The 18,730-nt window shown below is 42.6% G+C and overlaps 1 protein-coding gene across 1 annotated transcript; it reads right to left on the reverse strand.

The window, feature by feature from the left end:
* Positions 1 to 284: 284 nt before the first annotated feature.
* On the reverse strand, positions 285 to 15,319 carry PRSS35 (serine protease 35). Its single transcript, XM_032339158.1, has 2 exons — positions 15,136 to 15,319; positions 285 to 3,075 (listed from the first exon to the last, which is right to left on the reverse strand). The coding sequence occupies exon 2, from the start codon at positions 3,054 to 3,056 to the stop codon at positions 1,818 to 1,820; it is 1,239 nt and encodes a 412-aa protein (XP_032195049.1). The 5' UTR covers positions 3,057 to 3,075; positions 15,136 to 15,319; the 3' UTR covers positions 285 to 1,817.
* Between the last annotated feature and the right edge of the window lie 3,411 nt (positions 15,320 to 18,730).

Below are 18,730 nucleotides of genomic sequence, written 5' to 3' on the forward strand. Positions count from 1 at the left end.
TAAGATGAAGATTGTATGTGTGCATTTGCCATAATGTAAGTGTGCAGAATTCATGTCAACACACTTTCAGTTGCAGTGATCATATAGATGTTTCCCCAAAAAAGATGTGATCAAAACTTTTGAGTCTGTAGCCCTATCCCACTTGCACTAATGACAAAATACTGCTTAGTGAAATGCAGTTAGAATTAAATAAAATCATTTTTTTAGTAAATGACACAGTTAATTTAATATTTGCTAAAACCCTATATATAAAATATATATGTGGATAGAGTAAGAATTATGGTTGATTTATGTTTTTAATTTTTATTGAATGATTTTTAAACAGGTTCACACTATAAAAGAATGTATACTTGTATTGAATTCCAGCTATTTTAGACAAGATTTACAAAATCACCTTTTATCATAACATAGTCAATATTCTTTTGCATACTAATCAAGGGTATAACTCCCCAGGCTCTTAAAAAAAATAACAAAATAAATTTGAACTCTGACAGAATCAGTGACTTAGGTGAGAAGAATGTGTGCCCTAGAAACTGCCAAAAATAGCAGACCAGAAAAAAGACTTGTAATTCCTGAATTTTATGGGGCACTCAACTGCAAATCACTAAAACCCGTTAGACATAATGGCCTGAACGAACCCACTTTTACAACCATTCAAAAAATATCTGTTCATTCAAGAAAACTGTGAGTAACAACTGTGGTTTGCCTGAACAAAGCCACTACCCTCTCTCTGCTGGGGCCGTCACGATGGCCTGAGCGAGTATACAGCCTTGGCCTGTGATTGAAAAGAATCAGAACCTTCTTTTAAAAATTGTATGTATACTATTCGTTTTTAGGGATTTATCTAAAACTCCTAGTCAGAGCAATCACCAAAATAATATGTGTGTGGCCTCATTAAGAATGCTGAAATCTATCAAGGGGGAAAAGCCTCTCTCTTGAGAAAGACTAAAATTCTTGGACGTTAAACTCTTAACACCTCATACAGAGAAGATTAGTGCTAAATGACGAGGCTTTCAAAGTATGACCATCTGTAACTTGTGAACTATCTTCCCTCTGCATTCACGAAAAGTCCATATTTTAAGCATTAAAACTCGAGATCTTCCCTATTTTTAAACTAGATTCATTTCCTAGAACAAAGCATTTTTCCCATTTTTAAATAATGCACACTTCAGTTGATATTTTTTTAAAGCAGTAAATTAGTCACTAGCTTTGTTTATAAAGCTTGCTGGATCTTGTAATTCTTAAAAACAACAACAACAACTAAACCAAAGTTTCTCAGACCCAACAGAAAACACTATATAAACACAGAGGGCATGAGCTGAATGGGTCCATCTCCAAGTAATACAGGCTGTTGTAAGTTACTGTCTTTACCCTGACTCTAATCATGTTACCATCTGTACCTATATATGCAGTTTCACATTTAATATGCAACTAGCAAGCATCCTATTAGATTCTTGATCGAGTAGGACCCTGAGAAAAAGTCCATTAAGAAATCACGTATTATTTATGGTACCAGTCTGAAGTTTTTAAAGTGTCTAATCTTAAGAAGGCAGAAAGAAATAAAAGACTTCCCCCAAATGATTCTTATCACCATGTAAAGAATATATACTTGACATTGAGGTGCCCGTCTAGTTTCAGTTATTTAAACCTAAGTATTTTTTAAACATATGAAAATTTCCTAATTTTGAAAAGCTAAATTTATAAAAATGTTGATAAGGTTCAAGTCCAGGCATAACCTTGGAAGTGATCTTGCTACCATAATCATAGCAGGTGTGCTCTGCGACTTAGATGATCCATTGACTTGCTGCAGATTTCTATTAGCCGTAAGTACAGTTGCCATTATCTCCATGAATCCAGAGGCAGATCTGGGCGTACTTGAGGGGAGTGATGCGCACGGCCACGTTGTAATCCTTCTGCACGCCGTGGACATCCACCCATTGGTGGCCTGAATAGACGGCAATGATTTTGCGCTTCCAATTCTTTTTGTCTGGCTCTTTCAGACGCAGATAGACCCCAGAACCAGTGGAGCCTGACTCAGCGTCGCAGTATTGATAGAGGAGATCATTGGATTCTTCGGACACACTACAAAACCGGTAGACTAACTGATCGGCCCTATCGTGATCAAATCCTGAGAAGTGGATCATTCCCCCAGGCAGCTTCTTGATGGTCGGACTGATTCCTAGTTCCATGTATTTCTTCTTGTGAGCACGCTTCAATTCCAAAAGAGCATAGTCATAGTCCAAAGCCGCGTCTCCCTTCCCTCCTCTAGCCCAGCCTTTGGGAATGTGGGTATTCTTGACCCGGGTCCACTGGAAGGAAGGCCTCCCCTCAGCAACTCTCCGACCCCGACCAGATTCCTTTCTTCTTCTTCCAGCCTTGGTTCTCTCCAGATTGTCTTTGGTACCTTCTCGCTGTTCACCACCATCGGCTTCTCTCCTGCTCCTCTTAGAACCCCTCCGCTTCTTGCCAGCACCCTTATTTCTCATCTTCAACAATCCTACCCTTAGCTTTTTACTCCCTTTGATGTAGTCCTTTCCATCATGCACACAGTGGGCAGCTGTTAGAACGTGGCTGGGGGAAATGAGAATGCCACTGCAGCCCGTGGAGAGCTTCACAGCTGTGTTGAAAGGGAAATTGGTTAAGAACTTTTTGTCCAAGATGCTGAATCTGCTGTCTGTGCCATACACCTGTCTTTTCCTCCTAACAGATGCCCCTTTCCTGCTGATATTCTGAGTGGGCTCAAGGACCACATCTTGAACTTTCACTCTGGTCAAGGTTCGGGTGCCATTCTCGAAGACAGTCTCATAGGAAAGAGAATCTTCCAGATCAGAAAGGCTGGGAGGTGGGAGTTCTTTCTGGCATTCAATACCACACACTCTACTGAGCACCATCTTAGCATCTGCCTCAAAGGTGGGGCTGGTGAGATGGAAAGTCCTTTCACTGATCACCCGGGGTATTTTGTTCAAGTGCCACATAAAATCCTGTTCCATTTCAGATCCATCAATGAGGGTCCACCCAAAGGTGAGAAAGATCCAGCAAAATAGCATACTTTCCATTTTGTTCTTCTCTTTTGTCCTTAAAGATAGAAAAAGAAAGAGAAGCTTTATAATGTCCTCTTTTTATTTTTATTTTTATTTTTTTTTAAAGATTTTATTTATTTATTTGACAGAGAGAAATCAGAAGTAGATGGAGAGGCAGGCAGAGAGAGAGAGAGAGGGAAGCAGGCTCCCTGCTGAGCAGAGAGCCCGATGCGGGACTCGATCCCAGGACCCTGAGATCATGACCTGAGCTGAAGGCAGCGGCTTAACCCACTGAGCCACCCAGGCGCCCCTCATGTCCTCTTTTTAAATATGTTACTTACCCATTTCATTTAGGCCTTGAGTCCCTAATGTACCATCACCACAACTAGGAATCCTTATTAGATTTTACTGAGATAAGATAAACACCCTGCTAAATAGGCTCCAAAATTAGTAAACTGCATTTCACCCAATCTTCCTTCCACAAACTTTTAACCCACCTTCCCCCACCTCCACGTGCCTCATCTACCTCTACCTCCCCAGATGGCCCAACACATGGGAAGGTAATATGGGGTGGTGAACTGGGGTCCCCTATTGCCTGAGCCACTCTCTCTCCCTAGGTCTCCTACAAACATATTTCCAGGTGATTTAGAAACAAAGATGGCAGCAGATATCCAGAATTTTCCCCCTGCTCTTACCTCTTCAAGAGCAACAATTACAAATTCCTCATCACTAGAGCATAAATGCCTAGCACAGAGCTCCAAAAATGTTCATTATAATGCAGTGAATTTCCTTAAACCATGGTTTGCAGACCAAGCTGACCAGTGGTGTGATGTACCATGCACTTTTCTTAAAACCAAGTTGTGCTTGGAACTACCATCTAAGCAAAGCAACATACAAGAAGTGCCTTACAGTAGAACTTCAGACTAAAATTAGTTGTGGAATTTAAGGCTGTGGTTCTGGATTTGCCATTTGGGAGAACATGATCCTGATTAAATAGAATCCCTTTCATCATTAGTCTCATCATCTAAGAACAGTGCCTTGTTCAATATTTTTTTAGTTGCCAGTGTTTGATACATTATATAATACCCCTTCTATTGTTTACATCTTCTTGCCCTCTTTTCCTGCTTCCCTAGGCTCACTGGTATGTAAAGCTATTTCATAGAATTGATGTTTGCCAGTTTCTGCTTTGTGTGGGTAGGGGACAGTGGGAGCATTCTTTAGTCTTTTCTTCCGTTTTATTTTATTTTATATTATTTTATTTCTTTTCAGTGTTCCAAAATTCACTGTTTATGCACCACACCCAGTGCTCCATGCAATACGTTCCCTCCTTAATATCCACCACCAGGCTCCCCCAACCTCCCAGCCCCCTCCCCTCCAAAACCCTCAGTTTGTTTCTCAGAATCCACAGTCTCTCATGGTTTGGCTCCCCCTCTGATTTCCCCCAGCTCACTTCTCCTCTTCTTCACCCAATGTCCTCCATGTTATTCCTTATGCTCCACAAGTAAGTGAAACCATATGATAATTGACTCTCTCTGCTTGACTTATTTCACTCAGCATAATCTCTTCCAGTCCCGTCCATGTTGATACAAAAGTTGGGTATTCATCCTTTCTGATGGAGGCATAATTCTCCATTGTATATATGGACCACATCTTCTTTATCCATTCGTCTGCTGAAGGGCATCTTTGTTCTTTCCACAGTTTGGCAACTATGGCCATTGCTGTTATGCACATTATGTATCTTTGGGGTAAATACCCAGCAGTGCAATTCCAGGGTATTAGGGTAGCTCTAATTTTAATTTCTTATGGCATCTCCACACTGTTTTCCAAAGTGGCTGCACCAACTTGCATTCCCACCAACAGTGTAAGAGGGTTCCCCTTTGTCCACATCCTCTCCAACAATTTTTGTTTCCTGTCTTGCTAATTTTGGCCATTCTAACTGGTGTAAGGTGGTATCTCAATGTGGTTTTGATTTTAATCTCCCTGATGGCTAATGATGCTGAATATTTCATGTGTCTGCTAGCCATTTGTATGTCTTCTTTGGAGAAGTGTCTGCTCGTGTCTTTAGAGCAATTTTGAACTTCCAGGTCACTACTATTTGTGAGCTATATTCTCTGAGTCATTTTAAACTAATAGTTAAAGTATCAAGGCTTAGCATATGCTCTTCATTTTATAGACAGCTGGGACAATTCCAGGTTCGATTATTCCTACAATGCTTTTATCTTGATGCTTTCTGAGAAGGCTGGTTTTTGGTTTGGGTTTTGGCATGGAACAAACGCTAAAAAGAAATGTTAGGAAAGGTCCACAACCCAGCAAAAGATGTGGAGCTCTGTCGTGACAAGCAAAAGTTATCTCTGAGGCAGGGCTGAATATGGGCATCTCTCTCTCTCTCTCTTTTAAGATTTTATTTATTTACTTGAGAGAGAGCATGAGCAGGGTGAGGGGCAGAGGGAGAAGCAGGCTCCCCGCTGAGTAGGGAGCCCATCGTGGGCTCGATCCCAAGACCCTGCGATCATGACCTGGGCCGAAGGCAGCCGATTACCTGAGCCACCCAGATGCCCAAATATGGGCATCTCTTGACACAACAGAGTTCATTTGGCCCATATACAAGTAGAGAAGTTTGTTAACAACACTAATGGTATTCTTTTGATAAAACAAAACATATGCTACATGATCCACTTTATTGTTTAAACATGATATCTTCACTGAAACATGACATTACAAATTTGTATCATCATATATAAACTTTACCATGATTTGCATCACCAAAATTATACAGAAGTTTTGCAATTTCCATTTTTACCTACTCATACTTGCACACAGAGCAGTAGTGATTCTGGTTAATATTAGACTATCTTGTTTGCTGAATAGCTTGTAATTTGTTTTACTTTGGAGACAGGGCATTCTTCCCTACAGAATGATGGATATCATCAAAAAATCAATAAAGAATATTATTCAGAAAAAAAACCACACTCATGTCCCAATATTTTCTAATCATCTCCATGGCAAATGTCACTTTATACGAAGTAGTAAGTATATTGGCAGTGGTTTTGTTGAACCAGCTAGTATTTTCTTTTGTTATCTCCAATGCAATTTTCACAATGACTATTTCATCAATTTTATTTCATTGAATTGGAGTCAAAAGGCTAACAACTCAGTAACTCTACTGAGGCCTTGAAATCATGTTTTAGTGGGTAGTTCCCAAGAAGAAATATTATGTCTTGGGGCACCTGGGTGGCTCAGTGGGTTGGGCCTCTGCCTTCAGCTCGGGTCATGATCTCGGGGTCCTGGGATCGAGCCCCACATCGGGCTCTCTGCTCAGTGGAGAGCCTGCTTCTCCCTCTCTCTGTCTGCCTCTCGGTCTACTTGAGATTTCTCTCTGTCAAGTAAATAAATAAAATCTTAAAAAAAAAAGAAATGTTATGTTTTTGTCTAAAAAAATAAAAAGCTAAAATCAGAGAATTATTTGCTGCCTCTTTGCCTAACAACAGAGCAAAACAGGTTATTTTTAGAAATGCGTGTATGTGTACTTGATGTTACTGATTCTTAGCAAAATTTCAATCAAGAAAATTTTTTGGTTTGGGTGACACAATGTTTAAAAATTGACTTTTTTCATTTATTCCTTTATGACAACAGCTGTCCATTGTGAACTAATATAAGAATACACCAAAGAGGGTAGCCAGGTGGCTCAGTGCATTAAGCATCTGTCCTTGGTTCAGGCCATGATCTCGGGGTCCTGAGATGACTTGGGGAGTCTCTTTCTCCCTCTCCCTCTGTGCCCTGTCTCCTGTTTGTGCTCTCTCTCTCTCAAATACACAAAATCTTAAAAAAAGAATAAGATGATGAAGACCACAACGAATAAGACAGCAACGAAGGGCACCTGGGTGGCTCAGTCAGGGGTGGACAACTGGCTCTTCATTCCAGCATAGGGCTGTGATCTCAGGGGACCTGGGATCGAGCTCTGCAGTGGGTTCACTGCTCAATGGGGAACCTGTTCCTCTCCCTCTCCCTCTTCCTCTGCCCACCACCCCCAACTCACACACATGTACAAGCTCTCTCCTGCTCTCAAATGGATAAATCTTTAAAAAAAAAAATAAAAAAATACACCAAAGATTGAAAGTCAGCCAAATAACCATGTTGAGAAATGCAACGAATCACTCTGTACGTTCCAACCCTTGGTACTAATGATCCACGCAGTATTCGGTGTGGGGAAGGCATTCCAAGGCCAGACAGAGGACATCTAAATCATGATCCTGTGATACCGTTTCCCCGATTAGGTTTTATTTTTTTTCACTGCTATTTAATTTGGCCTTACAACTAAAGCTCGTTAGGGATTAGAAAGGCAGAATGCAAATATTAAATGGCGACGGACAGGATGATCTTTTGCTACACAAATCATTGAATTGGACCATGAATCTCAAATATAGAAGTCCCCCTACTCTTTCCCAAATAAAACACGGGCTCTGTGCCATAATTCTCTAGGCAGACTTTGAAGAAAGCCCCATGTCATGGTTAATTGTATGTGTCAACTTGGCTAGGCCAGAGGGTACATTATTACCCAGAGGGTAACATGATTCTGGGTGCGTCTGTGAGGGTGTTTCTGAAAGACAGCAGCATTTGAATGATCGGTGGTGTGAAGCAGACTTCGGTCCTGAATGTGGGTGGGCCTCATCTTAATTACTGGAAGGCCTGCATAGAATGAAAATGCAGACCCTCCTGGGAGGAAGGGGGGACTGACCCCTCCTGCCTGCTTTGAGATGGGACATTGTTTTTTGTTGTTGTTGTTTTTCCTGCCTTTGGACTCTAAATGAAACATGAACAACTCAAAAGAATGTTATAGTTTATTGATAAAATTCCATACCTGTGTATGGCAAAATAAACTCTCTTTATCCAAGGATACCCAGATTGCCCTCCCAGATCAACAGTGTCAGCTTCATCTGGGATCTCGTTAAAAATGCTAGTTCTTAGAGTCGAACCCAGAGCTCCTTTACAAAACTCTCCATAATGAGGGGGCGAGGAGGAAGGAAGGCAGGGTTCTCAGCTACCCCTGTTTTAAACAGCTCTCCAGGCAATGTGGATATGCAGTCAAGTCTGAGAACCACAGTAGCAGTAAAGGCCCTGGGGCAGCCTCCCAAACCACACCCTAGAAGGCAGTTCCTCTGGGGATGATTGCTCAACCAAGTTTCCAAATGACCTCTGCTTCGTCTTCGCGTACAAAACAAATTTATTCTAAACTTTGCTCTTTTACTGTGTCGGCAATACTATCAAATGGTTCAGCTCTTATAAAGAAAAAACATACTTTTATATAATAAGTTAATAATACATCCAAAAAAACTAGAACTCACTAGGCTGGGGGGAGGGGGAGTGTGAACTACAGGCTTTCAGTTACGGAACAAATCTTGGGAATAAAAGGTACAGCCAAGGGAGTCTAGGCAATGGTATTACAATAGCATTGTATGGTGACCCATGGTGGCTCCACTGTGAAGAGCCCAGCAGAGCTGAGAGAATTGCCAAATCACGGTTCGATGCTGGAAACTAATGCAACATGGCATGTCCACCATACCTCAACTAAAAAACATTCAGTAGGCTTGTAGGTAATGCTTCCAACATCTGATGCTACAAATCAGGCATGAGCTTGGGTTTCCCAGCCCTGTCTGGTGCCCTTGGAGGGAGCAATGCACCACAGGAAAAAAGGCGATGCCCACATCTATCCTCGGGCATGGGAAGGGCAGCGCTTTATAATGGGACCTCAGAATCACAGTAATAAGAGGACATGAATCTAGTTAGCCTGTCTAATTTGGCCTATAATTTAAAACTGGACAAATGTTTAAGGACACTTGCTTTTGGAAAATCTAAGTTTGCCTTGTGGTTAACAGTCAGCGTAAGGTAAATGATAGCTCTTACTGATAGAGCGACCCACGGTTCACTGGACACATCTCCACCGGCCCATCATCCAAAAGGCACCAGCTCATTGATCTAAAGAGACACAGTCCCCACTGGCGGGGCAGCCCTAACATTTTGAAAGCTTTAAAGTCCCATGTCTCCCCTCATCCTCCTTTTTCCTGTTTTCCATTATAATTGTGACCTTGACTGTTGTTTTCCAGATGCCTTGGATTCGGGGCTTCAAATTCCAATTTTGGTTAACAAAAGTGAGGTTGCAGTCATGGGTCTCCACGGTGCGTCAGCATACACACAGCTGATCAGGGGTTGGCTCAGGGAGACAAACCGAATGGAAAAAGGGATTTTTGTAGATGAAGTTTTACCAATGGAGCAGCTGTTACTCCATCTTCGTACTTGGTCTATGTTAATAGAAACAACCACACTAATCTACAAGAGACAACTTCCTATCGCTGCTTGTTTGCTTATTCTTTTTCTTCTTTTTAAGATTTTATTTATTTATTTGACAGACAGAGACCACAAGTAGGCAGAGAGGCAGGCAGAGAGGAGGAAGCAGGCTCCCTGCTGAGCAGAGAGCCCGTTGATGCGGGGCTTGATCCCAGGACTCTGGGATCATGATCCCAGCTGAAGGCAGAGGTTTAACCCACTGAGCCACCCAGGCACCCCATTGTTTGCTTATTCTTTCTTAGAGATGTGAATTGTGTTAGTATTTAAAATACAGGAGCCTCTGAACCAGCATAGTGGTTATGTGTATTGAGCAGGGAGTAAAACACTTGGGCTAAGTCTCAGCTTTACCACTTCTCAGGAACATGAATTTGGGCAATTCGTTAACTTCGGTTTCAGCATCCTCATCTGCAAAGCCGGGAGACTAGTAATCTTTACCTCAGAACATAATCGTGGGGATTAAGTAAAATAATGTATCCAGAGAATTATCTCTGAGCCCAGAGCATAGTAAGCAGTCAGTAATAGGTGCTTTTATAATTATTATTCTACCTTAATGGGTGAATTAATATCACTTTAAAATAGTTTATTACTTCAGCCAAAGCTATAGCACTCAGCTTTCTAAAACCAAACCACCAAATATTTTTATTTCAGGGTAGTTTCAGACACACCCTCAAACTCCCTTTTTCTTTGTTTTGTTAGGTTTTTTGCTCAAGGACAGCTACATTTTATAGACTTCCCAAATGAATGCTTTCCTAATTACTCATGTCTGTGAATATCTGTGGCTTTGCAATATATTTTTCTCAGAGCTATTAAACTTAAGTGTGATTAAACATTACCCAGCCATAGAACACTCGAATTGCATTTCCTGTGTCTTACTTATAACCTGGACCTATACTGGGAATTCTAGAACAGCCTCAGACCCTCAGCCTGAAAAGAAACAGAGTCAATGTCAAAATAATTACTCCAAGAGGGTGGGTTACAGCAAAATAAACACCTAAGTTTTTGAATCAGTCTATCTAGAGTGTATAGAATTTTACTATGGGACGACATAATTCTGTTGTAAGATTCAGTACCGCTCCTGATTTGGGTTTTTTTTTTTTACCCTGAGAAGTGTATCCTTTAGCTGAAATAGGACAGGCAGACTAATGAAAGATTAAATGATTACTCACCATATTAAATATTTCAAATGAATTAATTTTCCTGTATCTGAAAATAAGAATATGGACTTACCATCAAGAATCTGCACTATGTAAGATGATAGATATGTTAAATGTCTTAGTCGTAGCCGTCATTCACAACATGTATATATATATTTATGTATACACACACGTATATCAATTTACATATATGTATTTAAATATTTACAATATGTATATATATATATATATATATATAAACATGATGTATACCTTAAATATATATATTTTTGGCAATCGTACTTCAATAAAGGAGGAGAAAAAAAAAAAAAAGAATTTGCATGGAGCTACCCTCCCTCACCGGGTAATAGACTTGCCCTTACTCATGGCTGTCTTTGTACCTGGTCCGTGTTACGTATCACCATTGTCCAAGTTCATGTGAATATGGTGCTGCCCTAGGACATAACTTTGCATGAACCTGTTCCACATTGTCCAGGAGTGGTGGGGGTCAGGGACTGCTCAGATCCATGACCTTGGAGGGCTAACACTGCCTTCTACCTCATGTGTTTGTTAGGACACAGAAACGACTGCATAGCCACTTTTGACAACATGCCTGTAGCTGTCCACGTCTCCAGCCGGCTGCCCCTCCCAACAGCACTGTCTCCAGTGCCACGCCACAAACATGCGGGAACACACACTGCCATCCTCGCTTCTTTCCCTCCTTCAGCCTTCACCTGCCCAGGAAAGATGGACACACAATGGGTAGACACCGTGTCCTGGCCCGGACATTCTCAACCACCGCAGATCGAAAGGCTGGTTTAGGCAAAAGGGCCGCTGCACGGGGGGAAGGAGCGTGAGCAGAGAGAGAAAGCAGGTGCGAGGCGGGCATCACGTGGCTTAGGTTGTCGAGAACACTTGGAAAAGCTTTAATAGTCACTCTCACAAACCTGGAGCAGGGGTAGCTTAAAAAGTCTAATTCTCAGCCCACTGGAGGCCCTCACCCAGCGTTAGTGATGAGAAAGTAACAGTAACTGGTAATCGGTTACTAGTAACAGACTGATGTAAGTAACAGTAACATGATGTAAGTACCAGTAACTAGTAATCGGTGATGTAAGGTGTTCAGGGATTCTGCAGGCAGTAGGCCTTGAGGGCAGTATGATTTTCAGGAAAGTTATTTAAACTCTCCCAACATTAGTTCCTACATTGTTTAAACAGGAATGAGATCTGAGAGTCTTTTTGTGAGAAACTACTATGCTATATACAAACCCAATGCCCAAGCACAGCAAGCATCCACAATGAGAGCCATCACTGTGAACGTCAACCCACAGGAACCAAAACATAGGCAGATATTTACAAGGGATCTCCTACATCTCTGATGGCCGTGCACCTCACTGAGGTAGGACCAGAAATGGCTCCCGAAGAGAGCCATATACCTGAATCCACAGCACCTGTGAATGTGTTCCTCCTAAGGTTAGAGAGACTGCACCTGTGACTTCCTGACGCTTTCTTACAGGAGATGAGCTGGGATTATCCAGGTGAGGCCCAGGTAATCACCGGGATCCTTATAGGGAGGAGGTTCAATGTGGGCAGCCTCTAGCACAGGCAGAGGGCAAGGGAACAAATATCTCTCATTGAATTCCCAGAAGAAATGCAACCCCACGGACCCTCTTGACACTTCTGACCTCCAGAACCGTAAGATAATGTCTTTTAAATCTCTACATTTTTATCATTTTTATAGCAGCAGTAGATAAAGATAAGAGTCTAGTTTTTGCAACTGTCTCTCCTGGATGTTTACAAATAATAAGTAGGAAAGAAAGTTGGGTTCAGAGGCTTAGACATAAATGAAAAATTTCATGTTAAGGAAAACGATACAGTCATGCAGTTTTCCAACTAAAAATAGAAGAGCGTGTTAAAATTTTTTGGTGGCCGTGGTAGACAGAGACAAGAATTGGAACGTGTAGATAAATTTGTTTATTTGACAAACACATACTGAGTCCTTACTATGTTATGCACCACTTCAAAGTTTCTTTCCTTGTTTGAGAACCTCAGTGATAATCCGCCCCACCCCCCCACCCCCCGACCTGCCGAGCTGGAAGGTAACACTTCTAAGACACCACTCAGCTCGAAAGTCTCAGGCTAAACCACCAATGAGAAAACACCTAACTGAGTCATGAGTGATCCTTGAGAAAATCACGGCTCCCCTCCCCGGGATAGGAACTTTCCTGCTGTTCGCACTGCCACCACTAGATGGCACCGCTAGCCCGCGGAAGGCCAATCTAAAGCCCTGCATTGGAATTGTTTACATTCACGGAGCTGTGATACAGATTTTGAATGCATGTAGGACTCAGCAGGGGAATAAATCCAATTGGCTAATAATATACTAAATGGTTGTCACATATGGAGTTTATCACATTTAGAAAACCCATCTACAGGCCACAGAGCCTATCCTGATGAACTGAGGGCTGATGGTGCTGTCTACAGCCAGATAATTTTCTGGCAGGTGGGCTTTCCAAAACCCATCCTAGTGCCAGCACCTTTCCACTCTGACCTCCAGCACTGCTAAACAGCCTCTGAAAATGTGCTGCATGTCGTTTCAACACAAAGAAAAATCTTCAACTTGCCAACTATTTCACATATGTTTATCAAATACTTTATATAATCCATTACCAAAGGATAAGCTCTCCATGACTCAATGCTGAAAAGAAACGGCAAGAAAGTTCATTGACAGTGTGCCAATTTCTACTCAAAATACCATACCATAGCACTATTTTCAAGTTCAGTTTCGGGGATGGAGACAAAGTAACGTCTGCTTTAAAAATTTGGCAGTCCTTGAGGGCAGGAAGATGGTAAAGTTACAGAGTTGATTATTTTACAGTGACCCACAACTTCTGTTTCTCATCACAATAAAAAATAAAACCTCTTTTGTTTTTTAGCTATTTTTCCAAGACATGGACATTTCAATTTATGGAATGGATATGCTGTGTGTAAATCAACTTTGGGGTGAATGGTACTAAGGGACCCCAAGGGAACCCTCCGGGGGCTAGCTCATACATGGAGATAGGAAGCCCACAGCATATGGCTCCTGACTCCGTTTTTACCTTGTGAGTTGGCCTTTCAGAGCAAAAAATACATGTAAATGTATGAGTTTTGCTACTCTGCAGGCTTTAAAGCATCCTAGGATCACGATGTTGTTGGCTAGTTGCATGTCAGTTTAGCTATTTGAAGCTTTGAGGGGAAAGTGGGGGTTAAGCGGAGTTAGAAAATAACTTTTATACCACTAATATGGCTTTGCTGTTTCCCAACCGCTCAGCTCAGATTTCTCATTTCGAAGTTAACTCAGTGCCAGCTGAGGGGGCTTCAGCCTCCAGAATTCCAAGTCTGATCCGACTGTTAAAATGCAATATGCTGGCCTTGGATATTTGAGCACTGGGCAGAGAAAGATAAATAATTGACTCGATGGGGAAAATTAACTCACATTAGCAATAGCTTATTTTAACATATAATGAGCACATCCTATCTGCCAAGCACTAAGCTAAAAACCTCATATTTAAAAACATGAAAAAGAATCTTTAGAGTGTACAGGTTTCTGAGTTGTGTGCAAGAAAATTGGGCAGCATGTCCATGCTCAAGCTCCTCTCACACTAAAGGGGCTTCTCTAATATCTTCTAGTAAAAATAAAATTCCGTATACTTGGCCTCTACTTTTAAGCCTAGATTTCTTACTTGGCTGGAACTTGGACATTCCCCCTTCTAAATTATAAACCAGATTCTAAGCATAATTCTACAGGATTACTTTTAGAATATTCTTTAGAGACAAATGCACTGGGATAAAATGAGAATTAATTTTAGAAGTGAGAAGGGTTAATTAAAGGGGACGGATAACTAGATAGGACAAGCAGCCCCTTTTCAAGTCAGTGACAGTGTAAAAGGCCAAAGGAAGCTGGTGGGAGTGTTCCTACAACTTTTCAAAAACTTTAATTGTGGAAAATTTCCCAACTACACAGAAGTAGAGGGAAAAGTTTAAAAACTAAAATAAAATAAAAGAGGAAAAAACATAACACCATACGCCCATCACCCAGCTCCAGCAATTACCAATATTTTGCCAATCTTGCTTTGTCTATGCCCCCTTACTTGAATTTTAAACAAGTACAAGAGTTTTCCATTTCATTTCAAAAATGTTTTTCATTGCTCCTTTTGCTGACCTGTGCAGCCAAGCTGATGAAAGACAGAGAGACAGACAGAGGGACAGAAAGTCAGAGAGAGATTCCTCGCTTTCATAGTAACCCTGCCAAAGAGGCTTTCAACCAGAGAAGACTGTCCAAGAATGGCTTTACACCTTTTTCAACGGCATCTGTTAATAATCATAAAAATAAAGAGGGTCCCCTCTCTGGTACTGCTTATAAGAAAGAATTCCATTTAGGGTCCAATGCAAACACTCTTACTGTTAATATTCAACTGTGAGGGGGCGGCACACAGAGTTGCCTATAGGGAGAGTAGTTTCTGGGAGGACTTGAAGTGCTAAATTCAATCCCTGTCTTTGGAGCCCTTCAAAGAAGCTCTCTTCGGGTGGGTCTGCCTTTCTCAGGGAAACGTCCAGAATCTTGGGTTTTGCCCTGTCTGCGGGGGTGGCTCCGTCCTTACCTGCGAAGCTTAGCCGGTGCTCCGGGCGCTGCCCAGCTCGAATCAAGGCTCCCCCCAGGCGGTCGGAGCGCTGGCCAGGGCGGCCGGGGGCTGCTGCCACGAGCCTTGCGGACCCGCCCGCACCGCCAGCAGCTCGTGGCGGAGACTGCGGCGGAGGCCCGAGGCGAGCTGTGCGCGGGCCGGCAGATGGGAGGGGAAAGGGGGCGATGACGCCGGGCGGACGCAGGGGGAGGCAAAGGAGGGGAGGAGGTGGGCTAGAGGAGAGGCAGGGAAAGAGGGAGGGGGAAGGAACCCGGACGCCGGGCCGGGCCGAAGGAGGGGGGTACCTCGGACGCGCGGAGCAGACGGGCCCCCACCGCTCACCCCAGCATCTCTGTCCCCAGAGTGCAAGAACGGAGCACCCCGAAAATTGCGTGAGTCGGTTCGCAAGAGATGGCTGTCCCCCGAGGGTGGGCATCCCTCGCACGCTGTCTGGAGAAGAGACTTGAAAGTTGGGGAGGAAGGGTGAGGGGAGTGTGTGAGGGTTGTTCAGGAGTCTCACTACTCAGCCTCTCGGTCTACACCCCAGCCATCCCGAAGAACCAGAGCTGTTTCCCCAACCCCATCCCAAGCCGTCTCTCCCCGGGGATCTCGCTTCCTGGCGCGTATCCCCCCACGGGGCAGATCCCCCGCGGGGCAGATCCCACGCGGGACAGTGGACTGGGTGAGGGCTGCGTGTAACCTCAGGTGGCCGCAGGCGCCCTCGCCGGGCCGGGCTGCGGGCTCCGGCCGAGCGTCCTGGGCCGCCGCCAGGGGGAGAGCGTCAGTTTCCCTCCGTCCAGAGTCCCATTGGCTTCTCCAGGAGTGTCCGATTCTCGCCCAGCTCTGTCCACCTCGGTCCTCCCGGCGTGCTAACCTCGTCCTTTCTCACGCTCTTCTTCTCCTCCTTGGCAGACGTGCCTCTCTGGAGTGCGGACCACCTGGGGAACGGAGTCTCACGGATTCCACATCTACTAAACTGCTACTGGGCCGCAGGTCTGCGCAAGATGCACCCATAAACTGGGTCGTGGCCCTCCAAGTGGGGAGAGCAAAGAAGTGCCCAAGGATTTATAACGCAAGGTCTTCGCATATTCCATAACACTTGGCTCATTAGTGGGTTGTTGCCTTTCTCGAGTTTCTGTGTATTTTTTTTAACGAAATGAGATCAGAATATATATATATATATATATTACACACGCTCGCATGTAATTTTCCTGTTTTTTTACTTAGCATTTTCACATATGCACTTACTATAATTAAAATCTATTAATACTTTTTATCTGGTATAAAATAATTAGTTCTGAAGCTCTCTGTCTCCCTAATTAGGTCATAACTTTCACAGGCATCTTTGAATCCCCACCCTCTGCCGTATAATAGACCTGGCATATAATAGACGTCGAGTATGTAGTCAACTAAAAAAGTTTGCCAGTGAAATTGAGCATGGGGGAGTCCTAGAGAAAGCCCGGAACTCAGAGTGGAAGGCCCATCTTCCACTCTGCACTAAATACTTGGGCCCCGGGCCTCGTTTTCTTCAGCAAAGTATCAAGAAGGTTGAGCTTGGGTTGGGGGTGGTGGTTGGTTGGGGGAGGTGGTCCTAGAGTCTGCACTTCTCAGACATTAGGGGATTTTAATGCTGCATAAATCCAGGAGGATTTAGTGCGGGCCCAGGACTGAGTTCTTTAATTCAGTCATCGCCCCAGGTGAAACTGACTGTAAGAACTCTCACATTTTCAGGGCCCTCATCCTGAACCTTCCACCCTGACCACTCCCACCTCAGGTTTACTGAGATATAAGTGACTTATAACACTGTGTACATTTAAGGCAAACAGTGTGATGATTTTTTACACACATGCCTTCCAAAGTGTTTACCACAGTAAGGTTAGTTAACCCATCCTTAACCTCACCTCACTGTCATTTTTAAGTTGTTATGGTGAGAACATTAAGTCTTTATTCTCATAGCAACTTTCAGAATTACAGTATTGTTAAGTATAGTCACTGTGCTGTCCACTAGATTCCTGAAACTTAACCATCTTATAACTGAAGAGTTTATACCCTTTGACCAACATCTCCCCATGTCCCCCACCCCACAGCCTTTGGCAAATATTCCATTCTACTCCACCTCTGTGAATTCAATGTTTTTAGATTTCAGAGCTCTCAAGTCTATTCATGTTGTCTCAAATGGCAGGATTTCTTTTTTTACAGCTGGATAATATTCCATTAAATACATAAATATATAATTATTGTATAGATAGGTAGATATATGACTTTTCTTTATCCATTCACCTGTCAAAGATACTTGGGTTGCTTCCATGTCTTGACTACTGTGAATAATACTGCAATGAATATGGAAGTGCAGATCATCTCTTTGAAATGTGATTTCATCTTTACATATATACCCAGAATGGAATTGATGGATCATAGGGGAGCTCCATTTTTAATTTTTTGAGGGATTTCCATACTATTTTCCAGAGTCGCTACACCAATTTCCATTCCTACCATCAGTGAGCCAGGGTTCCTTTTTCTCCACATCCTCCCCCAGCATTTGTTCTCGTATATCATTTTGATAACAGCCATTTGAATGGGTGTGAGTTGACATTTATTTTGTTGCAGCTTTAATAAATAATAAATAATGATAATTAATAATAATGATATTGAGTTCTTTTTCAGCTATAATTTGTGTATCTGCTTTGGGAAAATGTCCATGAAAGTCCTCTACCCATTTTCAATCAGATTATTTGGGGTTCTTTGTTATTGGGCTGTATGAGCTCCCTATATTTGTGGATTTTTTTTTTTTAAAGATTTTATTTATTTATTTGACAGACAGAGATCACAAGTAGGCAGAGAAGCAGGCAGAGAGAGAAGAGGAAGCAGGCTCCCCGCTGAGCAGAGAGCCCGATGTGGGGCTTGATCCCAGGACCCTGGGATCATGACCTGAGCCGAAGGCAGAGGCTTTAACCCACTGAGCCACCCAGGCGCCCCTATATTTGTGGATATTAACCCCTTATCAGGTAGATGGCTTGCAAATATTTTCTCCCATTCAATAGGTTGCCTTTTTTTTTTTTTTCTGTTGATGGTGTCCCTTGCTGTGCAGAAGCATTTAGTTGGATGTTGTTCCACTTATTTATTTTTACTTTTATTTCTTGTACTTTTGGTGTCAAATCTGAAAAATTGTCGCCAAGACCAATAACAAGGAGCTTTTCCCATGTGTTTTCTCCTAGGATTTTTATGGTTTCAAAGCCTACTTTTAAGTCCTTACCCCATTTTGTGTTAATTTTTGTGTGTAGTTTAAGAGTCAAGTCTAACTTTATTTTTTTGCATGTCGATATCCAGTTTTCCTAACACCATTGTTTGAAAAGACCATCCTTTCTTGGGTATTCTTGGCTTCCTTGTTGAATACTGGTTGACTATGTATATGTGGGTTTATTTCTGGGCTCTTAGTTCTGTTCTATTGATAATTGTGTCTGTTTTTGTGCCAGTACCATCCTGTATAGATTACTGTAACTTTAACTATAGTTTGAAATCAGGAAGTGTGGTATCTCCAACCTTGTTCTTTCTCCAGATTGCTTTGGCTGTTTGG

This window comes from Mustela erminea, chromosome 4 (genome assembly GCF_009829155.1).
Source record: "Mustela erminea isolate mMusErm1 chromosome 4, mMusErm1.Pri, whole genome shotgun sequence".
NCBI classification, from domain to species: domain Eukaryota; kingdom Metazoa; phylum Chordata; class Mammalia; order Carnivora; family Mustelidae; genus Mustela; species Mustela erminea.